The sequence below is a fragment of the Phaenicophaeus curvirostris genome, chromosome 7, assembly GCF_032191515.1.
Source record: "Phaenicophaeus curvirostris isolate KB17595 chromosome 7, BPBGC_Pcur_1.0, whole genome shotgun sequence".
Lineage (NCBI taxonomy): Eukaryota > Metazoa > Chordata > Aves > Cuculiformes > Cuculidae > Phaenicophaeus > Phaenicophaeus curvirostris.
In genome coordinates this window covers 40495937-40517339 of record NC_091398.1, presented here as the reverse complement: position 1 = coordinate 40517339, position 21403 = coordinate 40495937, and the positions used below count along the sequence as shown (strand labels likewise).

At 37.8% G+C, this 21403-nt stretch overlaps 1 protein-coding gene across 43 annotated transcripts in view; it reads left to right on the top strand.

The window, feature by feature from the left end:
- The window catches only part of NEB (nebulin), a 115794-nt gene that overhangs the window by 5225 nt on the left and 89166 nt on the right, over positions 1-21403 (top strand). For all 43 annotated transcript variants that reach the window (XM_069861623.1, XM_069861615.1, XM_069861616.1 and 40 more), the window contains exons 5-33: positions 588-695; positions 1121-1225; positions 1530-1634; positions 1736-1840; positions 2369-2473; positions 4310-4414; positions 4601-4708; positions 5636-5752; positions 6401-6502; positions 6585-6692; positions 6788-6892; positions 7559-7657; positions 8112-8216; positions 8314-8421; positions 8967-9278; positions 9408-9614; positions 10269-10373; positions 10618-10725; positions 11537-11848; positions 13039-13245; positions 13472-13576; positions 14269-14376; positions 15194-15505; positions 16741-16947; positions 17621-17725; positions 17867-17974; positions 18358-18669; positions 19408-19614; positions 21199-21303. In XM_069861623.1, the coding sequence (XP_069717724.1) occupies positions 588-695; positions 1121-1225; positions 1530-1634; positions 1736-1840; positions 2369-2473; positions 4310-4414; positions 4601-4708; positions 5636-5752; positions 6401-6502; positions 6585-6692; positions 6788-6892; positions 7559-7657; positions 8112-8216; positions 8314-8421; positions 8967-9278; positions 9408-9614; positions 10269-10373; positions 10618-10725; positions 11537-11848; positions 13039-13245; positions 13472-13576; positions 14269-14376; positions 15194-15505; positions 16741-16947; positions 17621-17725; positions 17867-17974; positions 18358-18669; positions 19408-19614; positions 21199-21303 (4305 nt within the window). The remainder of the gene's footprint in view (positions 1-587; positions 696-1120; positions 1226-1529; positions 1635-1735; positions 1841-2368; positions 2474-4309; positions 4415-4600; positions 4709-5635; positions 5753-6400; positions 6503-6584; positions 6693-6787; positions 6893-7558; positions 7658-8111; positions 8217-8313; positions 8422-8966; positions 9279-9407; positions 9615-10268; positions 10374-10617; positions 10726-11536; positions 11849-13038; positions 13246-13471; positions 13577-14268; positions 14377-15193; positions 15506-16740; positions 16948-17620; positions 17726-17866; positions 17975-18357; positions 18670-19407; positions 19615-21198; positions 21304-21403) is intronic.

Here is a 21403-nt window from a genome sequence, read left to right as displayed (position 1 = left end):
CTCTATCTCTATATGTATATATATAAAAAAAAAATCCTTGTGCCCAGAATATAGGAACAAGCACCAAACTAAATTCCTGGTACAGGAAACCAAAGTGGAGTAGGACAATACTATACCATGTTGTGGAATGTGGGAAATGACTGCATTGAACAGATGCAGATGGTTTCAGATCCCTTTTCCTGAATTTTAATGTATATTACCTACCAGCATTCACTGTTTAAGGATTATGTGGTGCTGTAGGTCCAGGACTGCTACCCTCACCCATGTATTTACTTCATTTTTGGTCACTGAAACAAATAACTACAAATTTATCAATGTTAAGCTCTTAAGGAGAAAAGAATCCACTAGAAGTGATTTAAACCAGGCAAAAGTTATAAATGTTTTTTTTTTCCTGTTATGTCAGAAGAAAGTCAGTTGTCTAAAATAAGCATAACTCTGCAAATGTAATTGAGTTGCTAGTTCATATTATTGAAAAATCTGCCCCAAATTCCTACATTGATCAGAAAAATAAATCAATAATTTTCAGGCACATTTCTGCCAAATCTTTAATAGATGTCTTTATTATATTTGTCATTATTTTCTTACAGAACAAGTACAAAGAAAAATTTAGAAAAGAAAAAGGAAAGCCCTATGCTTCCACAATTGATACCCCAGAAATTCGGAGAATCAAGAAAGTGCAAGACCAGCTCAGTGAGGTAGGTATTGATTGTGAGAAGAGGAAGGATTTATTGAGTGATAAAGAAGCAAATTAAGTCACGTTTTCAAATGTTACCTAAGAAGTGATAAGTTTTTGATGATATTGTGATAAAGCAATCTGAAGATTTAGTGTAAACTTTTATTGCATTACAAGAGCAAGGAATACTAGAGCATATACAGGAATACAGGTCATACATGACCGAGTGTATGGAGGTTGGAATCTAGCTGCATTTCTTTCTCAGTTGATTCACAAAAACTGTTTGTTTCCATAGGCTTCATTTCTAAGGAACAGCTGGAATTTGTTTCTTGAATTCAGGTTTTGGGGGTTTACAGTTTTAAGGACGAAAATACCAATATTCTGCTTTTTTAAAAAACTGTCAGTTTTGGTGTAGTAAAAAACGTATTTTGTTGTGTATCGACCTAGGTTAAATACCGCATGGCTGGTGAGGTTGCTAGAACTATTTGCCATGTTGACGAAAAGGCCAAGGATATAGAACATGCAAAGAAGGTGTCGCAGCAAGTGAGCAAGGTGAGTGAGTTCTGGCTTTCTGGAAGGACTACGAACATCTGTGGGTCATGAGGTTACTGGTGTGAGTGAAGTTTTGAGCTTGGGGCACTAAAGTTTATAGAACAGTTTAGAAAAACAGGGGAGAGGTAGCAGAGAAGTTGATAAGACCAAGTATAAATATATTAAAAGATTCCAACTGATGTCTTCAAATGTTCCTCTTTTGAAACTCTGACTTTGAAAAAGTCTTTACAACAGGTAGTTTGTTCACAAAAGTAAATATTTTTCTAATGATAGAGTAACCAAGGTGCTCATTTTTTTTTCCCAGGTGTTATATAAACAGAACTGGGAGGAGAATAAGGACAAGTACCTGCTTCCCCCTGATGCTCCAGAGCTTGTGAATGCAATAAAAAACACCGCAATGTTCAGTAAGGTAAGAAAGAAAATCACAGGTGTAGGGAGCCGAGGCGCAAGAAGCATTCCATGTCAGGAACTGACACATAATGAGTATTCTGGCATTTTAATGTGTTTTAGAAACTCTATACTGAAGAATGGGAAGGAGACAAATCATTGTTCTATCCGTACAATGACAGTCCAGAGCTCAGAAGGGTGGCACAGGCTCAAAAGGCTCTGAGTGATGTAAGTATCAAAGCCTGATTAACAGTTGGATCGCCGTTGTGATGTGGCTCGGTGGGCTTCCTGGTGGACTTAAACCTTCATAATGGAACAGAAAATAAAAATGGTTAGGTGCACTGACAGTCAGCTCTGATAGTAGCACTGTTTCAATGGAAAAACATGTTTATATTCGAGTATAAATCTGTTGGCAATTTGATGCTGGATTATGAATAAAATAATTTATTACAGATCTTCTGAGGTAATCAGTAAGAAAACCTTGAGTATCTCTCAAAATGTGCGGGGAACTGTAAGCCCCGTTCACTGTGATCTACAAATCTGTCTCTCCAGAACAGTGATAAGAAAAGCTAGGAATTTGTGAGACTCTGTGATTTGCTGATACTGAGATGCATAGAACTCTTCAACCAAGGATTTCAGGTGTCTCTTAAAGATTTCAGTGAGTTTCAGTCCAGAGGTGTTAGCAGAGTTAAGAGTAGATGTTCTGATGCTCAAGTTGGTAGCTTCTGTAAATGTTTACTTCTTTCACAATTTCAGATTGTCTACAAAAAAGGGCACGATGAACGAAAATCTAAATACACTCCTCTGGCAGATCCACCTGATGTGGAACAGGCCAAGAAAGTGACGAGGCAGCTGAGCGACGTGAGTAGAATGCTGTGCTCTTCTTTCTGTAGAAACCTCGCTTTTGGAGTTAGAGAGGCAGAAAGGTGCCTAAAGAAAGGGAAAGGAAAATACCAAAGCTCATATGAAGCGAAGACCCCTTTGATTTTCAGTGGTTGAAGTTGGTTCCTTTCTTCCTCAAGTGTCTCACAGAAAATCCCGCCCAGTCTCAGATGACAGGCGAAACTTTACTCTCATCAGTGAATTTAGTTTTCATAAAACATTTCTGCTTCTACCATTATTTCCTATTCTCCTTAATTTTTGTTTCCTGCTTTACGCTTTCTGTGTTTATGGGTGAAAATAGTAAATATCCATTTTGCTGTTCTATTAAATGTAAATGACAACACGTAATTAAATATCTGGTTTTGGAGTGAGATCCTTGTTTGAAAATTTGCTTGAGCCAACTGTGCAGAATCCATTAGAAATGCTCATTTCAGTGTCAAACCATGCCACACCTACATTTCCCAAGCACTCTTAGGTTCATGGACAACAATCAGTGAAATGTCTGACAACTTAGATAATCATTTCCTGATTTGCATACTGAATTATCAAGTAACTTCCAACATTAAATTCCATAACAGTGTGGCATGATTAACAAAGACTTTGGCTCCAGTCATTGTTGATGAATTTTAGGTATACTTTGAATAAAACACAGCTGAGGAATGCAGGAGGTGAAGTGAAATACAGGAAGACCAACTTTGCTGGAGAAACTGGAACTGAGTTAGAATCATAGAATCATTAGGTTGGAAAAGACCTTAGAGGTCACCAAATCCAGCCGTTGCATAATCTTGTAAGACAGAAGTAGGATTTAGTCTCTGTTCAGAATTTCACTATTATGAAGAGGACATGCATAATTTTATTGCTGTGAATTGAAAATTATTGGTTGCTTAAGATTAGATAGTTACAATATTCACTTACGGTTCAAACCCTCTAAGAAAATGCTGTAATGAAACAATTTGAAGGTGAAAGAAGGCAGTGTTTCATTTAAAGAAAACATCTTTAATCTGTTCTTCCATAGCTGAAAAGCTGTATTGTCATCAAGACAATTTTTAGACATGTAAAAAGCAAGATGAGTATCATAATTCTTTGAAATTAATAAAATAGAAAGCTATATAGATACCCCTAAACAATGAAATGCAGAATTTTTTAAGGTCATTTTTTGGCATGCATGTTCTTTATCAGTGTGCTGACAATTAAAAAGGCATTGGAGCACTTGTACAGTGTATTTTTTGTGGTAAGCAATGCAGATGTGGCTGAAAAAATGTTTGGAATTCTGAGTTGAAACTTGGGAAGATGTTTTGTCATCAGACAGACAGGAACTGTCTGTTTAAATAGTTGATACTTGGTTTCCATGAGCTTGAACATAGTCTGATGGAAATCACCTATGCCAGGTAATCCATATATTTAAAGAATTAGCTGATAACAAGTTTCAGCAGCAAGAACAATGAATTCTGGCTTAGGCAAAGGGCAATATTTCACCCCAAAATTATGTGAGCAGGGAGAAACCAGCACTACAGTAATATGTTAGTGAGGTCTCGGGAGAGAATTTCTCATTAATAATTGTCTTCTAGGAGAACTCATTTCACCAGTTTGTCCTTTTTTTTTTTTTTTTTTGTATTGGGGAGGTACCAAGAGAAACAACTGCCTCTTGAAGTGCCATGTCACATTTCAAGTGTTTTTGACAGTAACTGATGAAGTGGTTATAAGGCAGATGAAAAATGTGAGGCAACTTGAAAAAGACTTTTAAAACCAAATCTGTCAAGTGAAAATTGAGCTGCATTTTGGAGATTAAATTTATTTTGTTTTATTTTGTTGTAGATTGTTTACCATGATGACTACAAAAACAAGATCAAAGGCAAGTGGAGTCAAACTCCATGCTATGATGTTGCAATTGCAAAAATGAATGCAGAAAATATAAGTATGGTAAGTGAATCCTTCAGAAAATCTTGAAATGAACAGCTTTACCCTCTGTTTATGTCAATGTGGAAAACACTGATTAATTTTGCCTGCTCTGTTTGTGGTGATTCTCTTTCCATAAATGCAGTACTTTGTGGAGGGCTGATTTGTAATGTAAGTGTGTAAGATGGTTGTTCTGTTTGTCCCTAACAGAGAAAATACCAGGAAGACTTTGAAAGCATAAAAGACCAAATCTACTTTATGCAGACGGAAACTCCAGAATACGAAGCTAATAAGCGTGTGACAGATAATGTCAGTAAGGTATGTTGTGTGTGCTTCTGTTTGTTGGCTTGAGTAGAGTTCTGAAATCAGGCCAGTTTGTGCTGGAACTGTTTTGTGAAGTGTTAAAAACTATTTTCTTGTATGGAAAAGATGTATTCTTGAGGACATTCCACTTGGAAGCTTTTAACAACTGCTAGCCATGCTTGTGGTCTTCCATAATAGCCCCCATCAAACAGAATTTTCTTTCTGTGAAGTTGAATTTGTTTCGTTGTTTGTTCTGGTTATGTAATATGCCTGATATTTGGTTTGAACAAATCAATCCTGTTAACCAAATCATAGAATCATGGAATAATTTGGACTAGAAGGGACCTCAAAACCCATCCAGTCCTACCCACTGGATCAGGGGCTCCAAGCCCCATCCAACCTGGCCTGGAACATCTCCAGGGATGGCGCTGCCGCCACTGCTCTGGGCAACCTGGGCCAGGGCCAACTTAAACTACCTGAATTTTGCTCAGTATATTAATATTTTTTCATCCGTGCCCAGCCTACCTCAGTGCTGATGTGCTGGCCCATTTTTTGATCAAAATACAGAATTTGTTCGGCTTCTCCATTTTATGCAATCACAGAATCACAAAATGAGTTTCTATATGCATCAGCAAAGACAGTCTTACGTCATTAATTGTGAAAACGTGGCTATTCGGAGATGTGAACTGATATTTTAAAAATTACAATGTTTGGAGAAGGGCTTGGAGTTGGGGACATGTCTAAATAGGTCTCTAAATCTTCTGACTCTGCCTCCCATCTTGTCATCCATGCACTCCTGTGCCTTTCACAGTCCTTTTCCATCATGAATCATAAGTTAAAAAACTGGAGAAATTTTCCTGAAACTTTCAAGATTATATAGGTTAGTTTGGCATTTAATACTGATTTTTATAACCCTGCCTTTATTTTAATTTTTCCTTAAAGGTAAAATACAGAGCAGACTATGAAAAGAACAAAGCTGTTGCAGATTATAACGTGCTGCCCGCTACGGAGAACCCATTGCTGAGGCAATTAAAAGCAGCAGGAAACGCGCTGAGTGATGTAAGTATTACCAAAATACAGCTGGATAATCCAAACTCACCATTTCTTCACAAGACTTCTCCTTTGGATCTCTGAGTGCTTTTAGTTTTATAGACCGATATTTGTCATGAGATGCCACCAGCCAATAGAGAAGGAGTAATTTCTGCACAGCAGAGCACGACAAAAGCTGTGGCATGTTGCGAGGAGAGCTAATTACTGAATAGTTCATTTAGGACCCCGTGGAAAATGGAGCACAAGATGACAGTTCTTCCCTTACTGTGTTAAGGATCTTCAGCTGATGCTGATAACAATAGAATGTGTGCTACTTTTGCGTAGTCATATATATTGCATTCTGGTTACACCCCATAATGGCTTTCTCGTTCATTTCTTCTTGCTGTTTTCATCTGTATGGAAAAAGATTGCATATTCCTCGGTGTCAGAAGTTTAAAAGCCATTAGTCAGACCTTTCTGTCCTCCCTTAGAAACATGAGAGTCACCAAAAAAGGGTTTTTTAAAAAATAATTGGGAAAGAAAGAGCCATCTGTTCTTCAGCCTTCTGGGAAAGCTTTTCTTTGCAATCATTTCACAGTTTTACTCTTGTCATTTTGGTGTGTTGTGAGGAGTTCCAGTGACATCCACTGCACGTGCTGACATTATTTTCTTTTGCAGAAATTATACAAAGAAGCTTATGAACGCTCCAAAGGAACCAGCATGAATTATTGTGACACGCCAAAGTTCCAGACTGATACCGTACTCAAGAATTTCAGTGATGTATGTGTTCAATTCATATTATGTTGCTTAGTGCTGGCACTCCTGATTACTTCTGTTTATCAACTTGTGATCGTTTTTCCAGGTCAAATACAAAGATGCATACCAAAAGAATATTTTGGGACACTATTTGGGCAGCTTTGAGGACCCCCATCATACACACTGCATGAAGGTCGAAGCTATGAAGAGCGATGTAAGCGTGGCAATTGTTCTATTCTCACCATCGTACTTCAATTTCAGAGAAAACTCAGTTGTGGTTCCTTGCTAATTGCTGATTTTTCTTCCTAGAAAAATTACAAAGCAGATTATGAGGAGGAAAAGACAAAATGCTACTTCCCTCAGACGATAACTCAGGAGTACGAAGCTATTAAGAAGTTAGAGCAGTGTAAAGATGTAAGTACAGAACAGCAGTGGTTATCAAATACCCGATTACGAGGGGATTATCTGCTTCTGAGGCACATGGAGATGTACAGAGGGATCCCTGTTAACTTCGATGCTTTGCATTTGGCCTCGTTAGCAGATGTGACGTTTAGTAACCATGGTCTTCAGTATTTCAGAGCCTCTTGTGACATCTAGTGGTCGAGACGGATATAGCACAATCTATTTTTGACAAGTAAATACATAAAAATAGAGGAGTGGTACGAAAATAAGGAATGAACTTCAAGCATTTACCTGCTTGAGTCAACATATTTTCACATTAATGCTTTAAAAGATTTTAGTTACATTGTTAATGCTAATTTCATTTAATTTATCAATACTTGGAAAATACTTTAAATATATATTTGTTTAGAATATACTGAAATATGTGTACTATAATGTGTATAATTTAAGGTAAAATATGCATTTCTGTATTTACATATCTATTCAAAATATCTTACATTAATACTTTAAATGTATGTTTTAAGAATGTCTTTGCTCTCTGACTACGTTAAAAAGTGACATGAGAACCATTGTGCATGGCAGCGCAAAGCTATCCTGAGTAATGTGACGTTGCTAAGTGTTATAGAATAGCTTTGCTCATGGACATTTTCTACAGCTCTATTTGTTCTTTCCCTTCAGCACACCTACAAAAAGCACCCTGATCAAATCAAATTTACCCAAGTAACTGACTCCCCAGTGCAGAAGCAAGCAGAGATCAACAGCAAACAGCAGAGTGATGTAAGTAAACTCACAGAACGCGTTGCTACATCCTAACACAGTCAATTCTTGCACAGTGGCCAGCTTCACTTTATTATCTGGTTTTAAGAGCACCCCTGAAATGAATGTGTAAGTGAATGTGTGTGCATATACACACGCAAGCACAAACACAAGCATTTGCAGTTCCGTCCCAGTGGAAGATGATTTGGAAATTAGACCTTTTTTTTCAGTGTTTTGAGGGTTTGTTTGTGTCAAGTTTTAGTCTGTGTGTGTTTGTGATCTTGTACATCACTCTTAATATATTCTTTGCACCAGTTAAGTCAATGGGGTTTATACCATTCACCTGGCAAGGAGTGGGATTTCAGCTCTGTCTGTCTTTGTGGGGTTACATGATACCTTTAGGTTGTTCCACTCACCTTTATTAAGCATTTACAAGCTATAAACCTGTATTTCTTTTGTTATTTTTTCCTTGCAGATAAAGTACAAATCCAAAGGAGAAGAAATTATTCACAAGTACCACCTCCCTCCAGATGTCCCCCAGTTTATACAGGCTAAGGTTAATGCCTACAATGTTAGTGATGTAAGTATATTTTGAATCCAGAATTCTTGATTCCATTTGCAATATGAAATTTCTGCTAGCTGGAAACTGTTCATTCAAAATTCACCTTTTCTTCTAGAACTACTACAAAACGGGACTGGAAGAATTAAAATCCAGGGGATATGACCTAAAAAGTGATGCTATTCCTATCAAGGCTGCCAAGGCCGCCAGGCAGGCTGCCAGTGACGTAAGTGTACCCTTTTAATTCAGAAGAGTTTACTTAAATGATATTTGCAGTTATGTTTATTTAGGATATCTGAAGGAAAACTTCTTTATTGCCCCCTTTTTAAGCATGCTATTGGATGTATTTAACACAATTATGTTTTTAGTGGTGTTTTATTGCTTCACTAATGTATCTGTATAACTATGTTTAGAAGAGGCTGTTGCATGATGCAGTTCTCTGAATAAATAGGCTGTCTCGCACTCCAGGATGGTTAAGGAAAATCATGAGGAACAGGTCAGTAGTCACTTTGTAGAAGACAAAGGGTAGCCTTTTCTTTTAATTATTGCTACAGGGAGCTCAGCTAAAACCTGTGCAAGCATGATAGTTGCAACAGGATCCTTCCTTCTACTGCTTTCATCTGCTACCAGTAAGGACAGAGGGGAAAATAAAAATCCCAACTCCATCTCTCTAGGCGTGTGTGTAGTACTTGTAGCACAAGGAGGATGAAGGAGAACAGGAGGCGGCAGCACTTAAGATTGTATTCTCTCTGTTATATTATATTCTAACAGGTTAACTACAAAAAAGCCTACGAACTATCCAAGGGTAAACTTGTTGGCTTCAAGAGCCTCCAGGATGATCCCAAACTTGTTCATTATATGAAGGTAGCCAAGTTGCAATCTGAGCGAGAGTACAAGAAAGACTATGAGAAAACAAAAACGAGGTACAACCTTCCACTGGATATGTTCGATGTTGTTGGTGCCAAGAAAGCTCAAGAGATTGCCAGCAATGCTAATTACAAGAACCTCCTGCACCACTATACTTATTTACCAGATGCGATGAATGTGGAGCTGACCAAAAATATGATGGAGATCCAGAGTGATGTAAGTAAAACCATAAGAGAACAGAATTTTTTTTGAGGTGCCTCAAGAAAGGACAGACACAGGAGAGATCCCGGAGTTGTTTTTTCATGATTCCTAACTTTTAAAACATTGTTTTCACTCCTTTGTTAGAATGCGTACAAAGCAGATTATAACAGCTGGATGAAAGGCATTGGCTGGATCCCCATTGGCTCACTAGAAGTAGAAAAAGCTAAAAAAGCTGGAGATGCCTTGAATGAAAAGAAATATCGTCAGCATCCAGACACCATTAAATTTACAAGTGTGGTGGACTCTCCGGTAATGGTCCAAGCCAAACAGAATTCAGTTCAACTCAATGAGGTAAGTAGAGAAAGAAATGGTTGCTATAGTAAAGTAGGGATGTATCTGCTGAAGAGTTGGGCATTTTCTTTAAAATCTTTTAAAGAACTATTAGCATGACAGTATTTCTCTCTGTTGTAATTGTATTGAGCTCTGGTTTTACCTGAATGATTTCCCGGTATAAGTCTTCAAAGCTCTATGGAAATCATGCAGCTCTTTAGTCCACATTAGTCGATTCTGTCTATTTATATTTTAAGTCCATTTGAAATACGTTTGATTTAAGAAATGTGAAATTCTGAAGTTTATTGGCATTTTACCACCTACAGTAATGAATGAATTACAGAATGTTTGATGAATCACAGTACATCCACCTTTATAAACCAGCAAGTGTTGTTTTATATTACACTCTCCAATCATCCCTTATTATCCCCTTCTTTCAGAAATGGGCCTTTATGTCCATTAAAGGGCTTAATTTTACTGAGTAAAGGCTCCATAGAGCTTTTAGAGTGCATTCCTTCTATCAACAATTCTGTATGAAAAATGCAGACTCACTCTTTGAGATAGGTGGCCATGCACATTTATTTCCAGAATCAGGCATAAACCCTCAGTTAATTCGCCGTGAGCTGGGGCTCCTCTGCAAGGAGAGGATTTATTTCTGTATCATCTGTTTTACAGAAACTATACAGATCTTCTGGAGAGAAAGTGAAACATAAATATACCCTTCCCCCCGATGTCCCACAGTTTATCCAAGCTAGATACAATGCAGCCAATGTCAGTGACGTAAGTGACTTCTTTGCAATGTTTTACACGCTGTTAATGAATTTTTGAGTAATTGTCACAGAATCATAGAATGGTTTGGGTTGGAAGGGACCTTAAAGATCATCCAGTTCCAGTCCCTCTGCTGTGGGCAGGGACAGTGTGTTACAGATGTATTCATATTGCCGACTCCTCTCTCTGATACGCAGCTATATGTAATCAACTAATATCACTGTAATTTTTTGTTCTTGGTGTCATTCTTTTTTAGGCATATTATAAACAAGACTACCATGATCTCATAGCTAAGGGGAACAATGTGTCACTTGACGCTATTCCAATTACTCGAGCCAAGGCTTCAAGAAACATCGCTAGTGATGTAAGTATCTATTCCAGGTACACTTTTCTTAGCTAAAAAAGCTGTCCGTTACAAGCCATTTGGTAGATGCCGTATGTTGCACGACTCTCACTGAAGTCAGTGTTATGAGAAAGAGAGTCTTTGTTTTACCCCGAGGCTTAGTTTGTGTGGAAATTATTTTACGCTCATCTTATTTGCTTTAGATAGGCAAATGCTACTGTGCTGTACTTCTTAACATACTTCTTAGAGAATAAAAGAAATCAGTACTTCTTGCCATTGTTTTGTGACAAATGTCCAGGAAATACACTACATCTGCACCTACTTACAGACCACGAGGCAATCTGTGCTCAGGATGCTTTTAATTAAACAGTGGAGCATGGCTTGGGTGTGACTCAGAAGGCTTTACAGTGCAAATTGTATATTGTGGGATGTGTTTCAGTGTTTTGATGTAACTGGAGGAAGCAGTCCAGTTGTATTCCATTTGTTTGCTGTTGCTTCCAAATTAATGAGAAGGATTGTCTCAATTAATGTGATATTTTTGATACACCTGTCAACACAGGAACACTTAGGAAAGGTTTCCCCTTCCTTACAAGATAAGCTGATGTTGATAGATCTTACTGTGGTGTGTGTAACCTGTTGTATGCAGGTGGAGCAACAAAAGTTCATGTAGGGATAGTTGCTGGATCAGCCCCTAAGGAGAGCTTATCTTTCTGGGCTGCTTTGCAGCTTCTTTTTTCAATGGAAGGTGTGAGAACGTTGCTTTGTCTCTTGCATTAGCATAGACATCATTTGGCCTGCCACAGTATGTTTGATCTCTTCCCTCTGTTTCTAGTATAAATATAAAGAAGCATATGAAAAGGCTAAAGGAAAACAGGTTGGTTTCAGAAGCCTGCAAGATGACCCGAAGCTTGTCCACTACATGCATGTAGCCAAGATTCAGTCTGAGCGTGAGTACAAGAAGGACTATGAGAAGACCAAGACTAACTATCATACACCTCCCGACATGTACAGTATCCAGGCTGCTAAACAGTCACAGGATGTAGCTTCCAATGCTCACTACAAAAACTTGATCCATCACTACACTTACCTGCCAGATGCCATGGATGTGGAGCTTGCAAAGAACATGATGCAAATTCAGAGCGATGTAAGTATTCCGATGGCTGTAATTTCATAGATGGTTTTTCTGCATACTGGGAACAATAAGATACGAGTTTGTGTTCAATGAAAACTGGCATTACTTTATGAGCATGGTCTGTTTTTCCAGTGCCCTGGGGAAAATTGGTAGAAGTTTTATCAGCTGATAGTGGCATTTTGAAATAGTGAATTCCAGGTGAGTTGTGCTCCACAGGGCTATGATGTTGGCATATCAGTGGAGAGCAGACTTATGGGATATTGAATACAAGTGAATTTCTTTTTCACAGTTTCTCAGAAAACTTCATTTTGCAACAATTTTATGTTATTCTTTAACACTTCTATTAAGTTGTCTTGCTTTGATGTCACGTGAGATACATATTATAGTGTAGTTGGACTATTATTAACTGTTTGGGATGAAGGAGCAGACAATGTGTAACTCTTGACGTTATTAGAAATACATTCTAGGGCTCTCTAACACAGGAGATCTCTCCTAGGGCCTTCTCCATCCTTCTTGCAGACACAGTTTTAAATGGTTGACTGGGCATGCAAGGTTGCTGTACCTCTTTGTGTATACTGTGCGGTTTGGCTCCTTATGGGTCCCCGTGGAGGATCACTCATTTTGGAGTTAGAAGAGTCTTAAAAAAGAGCGGTCACAGTCTCTTTGCATTCAGACTGTGTATTAACCCTGCCCGAATGTTTATATGTGATTAGTGTCTGCATATTTTGTAGCCAGGATCAATTTTTCACTTGCAGTCCATGAATTCTGCATATTTTACTGTAGGATAAATAAGTAAAACATTGAGCCTCTCCTTTGTGGAACTTTGTGTAAGGCCAAGTCTCACAGTCTGCTGAAACAGAACAAAATAAACCATGTTAAATGGTCACCATGTGGTAGCCTAGATGTTAAGAATTGAACATTGGTGAAATTTTTCATGTGGGTTAAAACAAAAGGGAAGATTAGTAAATACTGAAGGGATATTTTATAAGAGAGGAATCATGAATCAAAAATACAATAGCTCTGTTCTCTTCCTTATGAAGTCACAGGGAAGCATAAAAAATATCTCTTGTTCCTCTCAAGGATTTATAAGTATTCTCTCCTAATGCAGAACACATGAGCTAGACTCTGTGATTGTTGTTTTAAACAGAATTATTGCAGCTCTGTGGGGACATCTTGGTCCATGTTGGCTTTCTCTCCTTCAGAACGCGTACAAACAAGAGTATAACAGCTGGTTCAAGGGTATTGGATGGAGTCCTCTTGGTTCTCTGGACGTCGAAAAAGCTAAAAAGGCTGGAGAGGCATTAAACGAAAAGAAATACCGTCAGCACCCAGACACCATCAAATTCACAAGTATACCGGACTCGATACCAATGGTTTTAGCTCAGCACAACACCAAGCAACTGAGTGATGTAAGAAACTTCCTTACCATTAATGCAATATAGTGATTTTTTTAACATTTGTAATTTATATGTTATTGTCTGATATTCCATCTAAAAATCCTTTAGATTTTGAAAACTAAAAATAGCAAATTTGCAATTTGTTGGTAAGAGTTAAACATTGTTGCCTTGTCTCTATTTTTAACAGGGGTACCTATCCTTTAATCGTCAACAAGCATTTCTTTATTTTTCCTTGCAGGTAGCATATAAGCAAGAGGGCGAAAAAGTAAAACACAAATACACTCTGGATCCTGATGTTCCTCAGTTTATCCAAGCCAGAGTCAACGCCTTCAATTTGAGTGATGTAAGCATATAACCAATAAGTTCAATAATATACTAGTTTTATTTTTATTTATTCATGTTGTGATACTGAATACAGAAACACATGCGCTCTGAGTTCAGCTAAACCTTTACTTCTAGAAATTAATGAGTTTTGTGCTTGATAATCAAATTTTTAAACTGAGCACTTGTGAGCATAAACACATTCAGTGCTTTATTGCCAAACTGTGTGGATAGACTGAATGAAAAAACCAGCATGACTTATTATTCAAACTCCTCTAGGTTTGGAAACTTTATTATGCTAATAAAAAATCGGCCAGACTGCTTTCTTCAGTCACTTCAGGCCTGATTTTGAACCTAAGAGGAAAAAATTTCTGAAGGTTCACTTAAACGAGAAAGGGCTTTGCTTAAGCAAGGGCAAATGTGCCACTGATACAGCTATTCCACATAAAAATTGCAAAAGAAATCTTATGAATTAATGACTTAGGTACGTGAATTAAACTGGTTGCATTGAAGGACTCTCCTGTCTTTGTAGCAGATTTATTTATTTATCATGGTATAACCATAGCTTGTATACAGGTTAACCTTATTCCTTGGAATTGCACAAACTAAACTCAATACTTTGATTCCTACAACTATAATAAAAATACAGGCTTAAACAACTTAGTTACAATTGCTACTTGTAACATTGCAAACTCATGCCTTTCTTCCTATAAGGCCAACTACAAAGCAGACTGGAAAAAAACCATTGCCAAAGGATACGATCTCAAACCAGATGCCATTCCTATCATCGCTGCCAAAGCTTCTCGAAATATTGCAAGTGATGTAAGTAAAGTTTACATAAGGTGGGATACAAACATCTACTGAGTTACAGCTTTCTGTAGCATATTGTGCTACTTAACTGGGAATTGAAACTCTGATGATACTGTGAAATAACAAGGGTTTTCAGGTATTTATACGAACCTCCAGAAAACCCTATTTCTTTGGAAATGTACCATAAAGTGTGTGAGCACGGGTGAGCTGGGGCTGCTGGTTTTATGTGCTGGAGATCTGCACTTCTACTTCTGTAGCATTCAGGAGCTGTACAGAAACGTGGCTGTTTTCAGGCAGCTGCATCAATTGGCAACGCTAGAGCTTTGTGAGCTGTCTGACACACACGATGAAGGGAGATGTGGACGCAGAAGTAAATCCATTAACTTTAGCAAGAGGCTGCAAAGGACTTCGATTCTGCACTTGAGTGTGCCTCCATCTGATAGCTGAATATTGGGACATCCAGTTGTATGGTAGTCTTAGCCTTTTCAATAATATATTACGTACTAGTCTTTTTGTTAAAATCTGAATGTTCCTGGAGTTAGGAGTCTATGGCAGAAAAAGAAAGTGTGGAACAGGCAATGATGAGGGAGGGAGTGTAACTGCAGGTCTAGATTTAGGTCTGTACCAGGGGTTTCAATGAGCTGAGAAATCCAGCAGTCCTCTTTTTTTTTTTTTTGACCTAAATAATCTTGTGCTGTCTAAAAAACAACTTATGAGTTTATAGAATGCACTGCAGTTGCTAAAATATTGTGTTTCAAGGTATTAAAATTATCAAAAGTATGTTTTCTATTTCCAAAATGGGTAAGGCTTTCTTTTCCTCTCTCTCTAGTACAAGTACAAGGAATCCTATGAGAAAGATAAAGGCAAACAGGTTGGATACCGTAGCCTGCAGGATGATCCTAAACTGGTTCATTACATGAACGTGGCCAAAATACAATCAGATCGTGAATATAAGAAGGACTACGAAGTCACCAAGACCAAATATCATACTCCACTGGATATGTTCAGCGTGACGGCTGCCAAGAAAGCCCAGGAAGCAGTTACAAACGCTGGCTATAAACAGCTGATTCATGACTACACACTCTTGCCTGATTCCGTGAATCTGGAGCTGTCAAGAAACGTGATGCAGCTTCAGAGTGACGTACGTAATGATTAACCGTTTTTTTTCCTCTCATAATGACTGTCTTACTCTATTAACATTTTATTCTGGAAAATTAATTATGTTGGATTAACAGCAGATTGAGATAAAAATGTCTAGCCTGGAACTATTATCCAAAGTTTATCAGTTAAGTGTAGTTGATAAGCTCTAGGGAACCTACCTATCAAGTAACAACTTCCTTTGTATCTCTACATATCTGGCTAATTCTCAGCCAATTAACATGTATTCTGATTTTTGTATTTTTGTAGTTATGAAATTACAATGTCTTATTGCTAGGATTATTATTCATATTGTCAGAGATAATAGCTTGTGTACAGAGCCTAAATTCTTACTGTATTTTCTTTAAGTTTACTGAAAATATAGTCACAACTGAATTATACCTAGGGATTTGAAATTTGTTTTGTTCAGTTTTCCTTCCTGCCTTTATCCTCCAACAAGCGCATGTGCCATGTGTGATAACAATTCATTTCTATTAAGTTTTGTGACTTATTTCCATTTCTTTTTCACTAGTGTAACTTTGGGGTCTAGTTGTTTATCCACAAAATTTTTAATCTGCATTATTTAACAATCATCTGACAGATTTGAAATTGCTGAGTTGCCTGAGCTTGCTTGGCTCTGTAACTCAGGCTGTTTGCAAGGAGGGAAGCGTGGTACCTCAGGAAAAATTTTCCCCCGTATTCATGTGTGGTCTTTTTCTCAGACTCTGTTATCCCCCATGTTGCTCCTAACGCTGCAGTTCAGAAACAGGTTTTATTTTCACAGCATTTTTATGCCTTTGTCTGTTCTAAAATCATGTTATAAACTAAATTAAATAGGAATGGTATCTATTCAAGACTGTGCAGAACCAGGCTGTTGAGCTGTCATTGAAACAATTCCTATAAATTAATTCTACTGTGAACTAAATCTACTAGTATTAAAAAAAAAAAATTATATTTTTGTCAGACTCTCATTTTGCCACACAAAATTTGTTCTAGGACTGTGCATTTGGTTTCTTGCATGTGTTCTACGTATTAATTTAGGGAAAAGAATTTCTTTACTAGTAACGCATCAACAATTGTTAATATTATGCTAAGAATATGGAAAACTATAGCAATTATAGCAGGCTTGGCTAAATTTTCCTTCAGAAAAAAATGAACACGAGAGGTTTTAAGGCCTTACCTGTTTTTCATGTGTATAAGCGTTCTAATTCTCTTTGTCTCACTGTTTGTCTTTAAAAGAATCTGTACAAAGCTGACTTTAATAACTGGTTGAGAGGAGTTGGCTGGATACCGATTCAGTCACTGGATGTAGAAAAGGCCAAAAAAGCTACGGAGATCCTCAGTGAAAAGAAGTATCGCCAGCACCCAGACAAGCTGAAGTATTCGATTACCATGGATGCAATGGAACAAGTGCTAGCTAAGCAAAATGCCAAGACCATGAATAAGGTGAGACTTCGTTCAGATGATCACAACTGAGCCAAAGATGGAGTCTTTTCCTTGTAAGGTTGTCAGGCAGGTGCATTCCTGCTGAAACCATCAGAATTTCCAGTGGGGATAGTGGTCTGCTTGGTTAGGACTGGACACTGAGAGAAGATGGAAGCCTCAGACGGCATTCGTAATTAAGGGAGTTTCATTTTCTCTTTATAAAGATTAAAGATGACCTCTGTGGGTTATTGTGCTTTGGTAACCTTTGCTCTTTCCCTGGATGAAGTAGTATTCATAATCAGTGAGCTGAAAAGCCTGCAATTCAGCCAGTTTTGTACAAGTCCTCTTGAAACCTGGAGTTTTTTAAAATTGACCCTGGTTATCTGGGACAGCCCTGATCCTTATTCCGTGTTTTCCATGGAAAGAGGGTGTGTGGAAAAACACCATAATTTATGCTTTGCATTGAAGCATGCAGACAGAACATTTTCAATCTCAAATTCATTAGTTATCAGAATATACTTAGCAAATTTCTCAAAGAAAGAGGAGGAATAGAATATTGCCACTTGACAGTTTTATTTGTCAAGTTCTGTAGTGCTTATGGAACTTCACTGTACAGTAAAATAGTGTTTATTGCAATTATTTGTTTTGTGAGCGCAATGCCTTTTCAATGCTGAGTATTACTTTGCCCTTGCAGAAACTCTACACTGATAAATGGAACAAAGAGAAGACCAGCATTCATGTTATGCCAGATACTCCAGAAATTCTGCAGTCTCGAGTGAACCAGATCACAATGAGCAATGTGAGTTACCACACCCACCGCAGACATTCAGTGTCTGTTGCATAGATCAAAAATTGGTGTAGTTTTTGTGTATTTTTTTAAAATATGGAGTATTTCAGCCTTCCTAATAGAGTACCTTTTCTCGTCTATGCTTTCAATTAGAAACTGTATAAAGCTGGATGGGAGGAAGACAAGAAGAAAGGTTATGACTTGCAGCCAGATGCTATTCCAATAAGAGCAGCCAAAGCCTCCAGAGACATTGCAAGTGATGTAAGTTGGATTGCGCGATAGCACTCGGAGTAGCTACGCAGACTGTCAGAATGTTTCCAAAGTGCTCTGTTAGGCACAAATGTGTTTTTTCAAGCATCTCGAGTTGTCTTGGTTTTGGTTATTTGCTTGATGGGATAAACTTGTGCAGTATAGCTCTCCAGATTATCACTCAATTGTGCTTTTTTGCTCTTTACTCGGCAAGTTGCTGAGCTTCACATGGCAGCATTCAATGAGCTCTTTTGTAAATATGTATAAATGACTAAACCTGAGACCTTGTGATGAAAAAGTACAAATATTTTCTATGTTTTTAGAGGTAAAATTGAGCTTAATAGTGCTTTTTTTTAATTTAAGTTTTTGCTGTTCTTTCTCTTTCTTTCTGTCAGTATAAATACAAACTGGCCTACGAAAAAGAGAAAGGAAAACATATTGGATTCCGCAGCCTTGAAGATGACCCCAAGCTGGTGCACTTCATGCAGGTGGCTAAAATGCAATCTGACCGTGAATACAAAAAAGATTATGAGAAAGCAAAGACTAATTTCCACACTCCAGTTGACATGGTCAGTGTTGTGGCGGCCAAGAAGGCGCAGGAAGTGGCTACAAATGCAAACTACAAACACTTGATCCACACCTACAATGTTTTGCCTGATGCTATGAGTCTTGAATTAGCCAAGAACATGATGCAGTTACAAAGTGATGTAAGTGAGAAATTCTTCAGCCTCATTGCATTACAAACACAATGACACTTTAGTTTATGAAAGCATACTGGGAGAACAATAGCACTGTTTCCTTAGTGAAATTACTGCAGTTATATCCCCAAAAGTAGGAAATCACATGAGAACTCCAGCAATGATAGCCATTGTATCTTTCTAAGACTCTGAAATATTAATTTACACCTGTTGCTAAAGAATTTGGGCTCAGGAATAAGTATTTTTTCGTACAAATTAAAATGAATATTTACTGCTTCCATGTCCCATCAGGCTCTTCAGGAGCAATATTTGTATACAGGCCAAGATAGGAAAAGCTTTGCTTTTCATTAAGTTTTATCTTGTATTTCCAAAATAATATCTTATTAGCAGAAGGGTAAATCAGCTAAGCAGCTACATTCTCAGATTTCCTGGGCTGTTTAACCTCTCAAGAAGAGGGCCCTTTATTCTCAGTATCACAATTCCAGATAATCCTCTCTTTCAGAGGTAATCTCATGTGAGCAATCTAAATACATCACAAGGAGGATCTCAATACTGTATAAAAGGCAGAGTAATAAAATAGACACCACTGTAACAAAGACGTCTCTAAATAAAACTTGAATGCATTTCAATACTCTGGCTCTTTTTAAAGCGCATACAAAATTTAATATTCATTAAACACAGAAAGAAGTGCCATGATTTGCAGACATTTCCATGCATCTGATTATCTTCTTTTCTTTCTGCTTCCAGAATCAATACAAAGCAGAATATGATGAAACCATGAAGGGTGTTGGATGGATGCCACTGGGCTCCCTGGAAGCAGAGAAGAACAAAAAAGCAATGGAAATTGTTAGTGAAAAGAAGTATCGCCAGCATCCAGATAAGCTGAAGTATTCTGTTCCTATGGACTCCATGAACATGGTTCTAGCTTTAAATAATGCTAAAATAATGGATGAGGTAAGAAAGTGTTCATCAAAATCCATTTATATTTGCAGCCGTAGCAAATATAGCTGACATAGCAGTCAGTCTTAGCGCTTAACTTTGGAAATGGTCAGTTTTGGCATTGAACGTCTATCCTTGGCTGTCCCTGTATTTCATTTTAACAGACCTTTGCTATGCCCCAAAGCAGGGCATGACACTAACATAACTAAAGAACGTGTATAAAGACATACCTGGGGGTCACATTTTATTTATAAAGATTATCCAACATGCCTGCATTGTAGCTTTTTAACAGTTTAAATCTAGGGGCTGAAAATACTGGAGCAATCCCTTTTGGAAATGGGATTTAAACTTTTATGTGCATAGCCTGTTTTACCTGATGTCTCACAGTAACATGAAATTGCTATGCAATATCATAGAATCATTAGGTTGGAGAAGACCTCTTAGATCATTGCATCCAACCATTCCTATCTGCCACTAAACCATGGCCCTATGAATATATATGAATATGAATGAAGAAATACGAATATCTATGAAAGTATGTGAATGCTTTCATAGTGAGATATTTATTTTCTGATTCTCCTGCTGAACTGGTGGATTTTCTTTACAAATGTCTAGGCTTCATGTAGTTACAGGGACCATCAGAATCTTATGTGCACTTTCCTTAGCTCTGTTTCCTCTGAGAAAATCTGTTGCCTCTTTAAACTGATATGTATTTTCCAGGAGGTAAACTAATAATCTTCCACCTCTGACAATTTGTTTTTGTATGCCTTCTGACTTGGTTTTCAATTGTGGTTTAACCCCAGTGGGCAGTTAAGCACCACGCAGCCCCTTACCCCTGGTGGGATGGGGCAGAGTTAAAAGCAAGCAAACTTGTGGGTGGAGATAGATTTTTTTTTTTTTTTTTTTTAATACGCAAAGGAGAAGTGGAAGAAGAAGGAAAGAAAACAAAACAAGTGATGTAAAAGCAATCATTTGCCATCTCCCGCTGGTAGGCTGGTGCCCAGCCTGTTCCCAAGCGAAAGGTTGGAAACTCCCAGCCTCCCTAAGCCTCCTCCGCTCCCCATTTATTTGCTCAGCATGATGTTATGTGGCATGGAATTTACCTTTGGTTGTTAGGTTCATCTCCCAACCTCTTACGCACCCTCTAGTCTATTCCCTATGGGAGCAGAAAGAAACAGAATGACCTTGATACTGTGCAAACACTGTTCAGCAACAAGTGAAACAGCAGTGTGTTATCAGCATTGTTTTAACCCCAAGTCTAAAACCCAACACTTGTTCAAACTGCTATGAGGAAGGTAACTCCATACCAACCAGACCCTGCTGTTTTCTGCTGTTCAATGTGCTTGAATAAGCTGCTGGGCAAGAGAGAAGCAATAAAATGGTCTAGCAAGATTAGGATTTCTTCCACTTGTACCTCAGCCTTGCACAATTCACTGCATAAGAGCTATTCCTGATTCACTGTGCTTTTAAGTGCTAAAATAAAAAGACAGATATTCCTACCATGTTAGTAGTTGCGTTGTTGTACAAGAAGTTTATATTTTAAGTTGTTTTATTTAATTTTTTGGTTACGTTGACATCTCTTTTTTTCCATCCTTCCAGCACAAGTACAAACAAGCATGGGAAGAAGACAAAAAGAAAGTTCACATCACACCAGATATTCCACAGATTGCCTTAGCAAAAGTTAATGCATTTAATTTAAGTGATGTGAGTACTGCTTGTAAGACTAAGATGTTGCTCTTATTTTTTTTATTAGGAATAAGTGAGATGACAGCATACAAAAATCTCCCTGATCCTCTATTTCCTA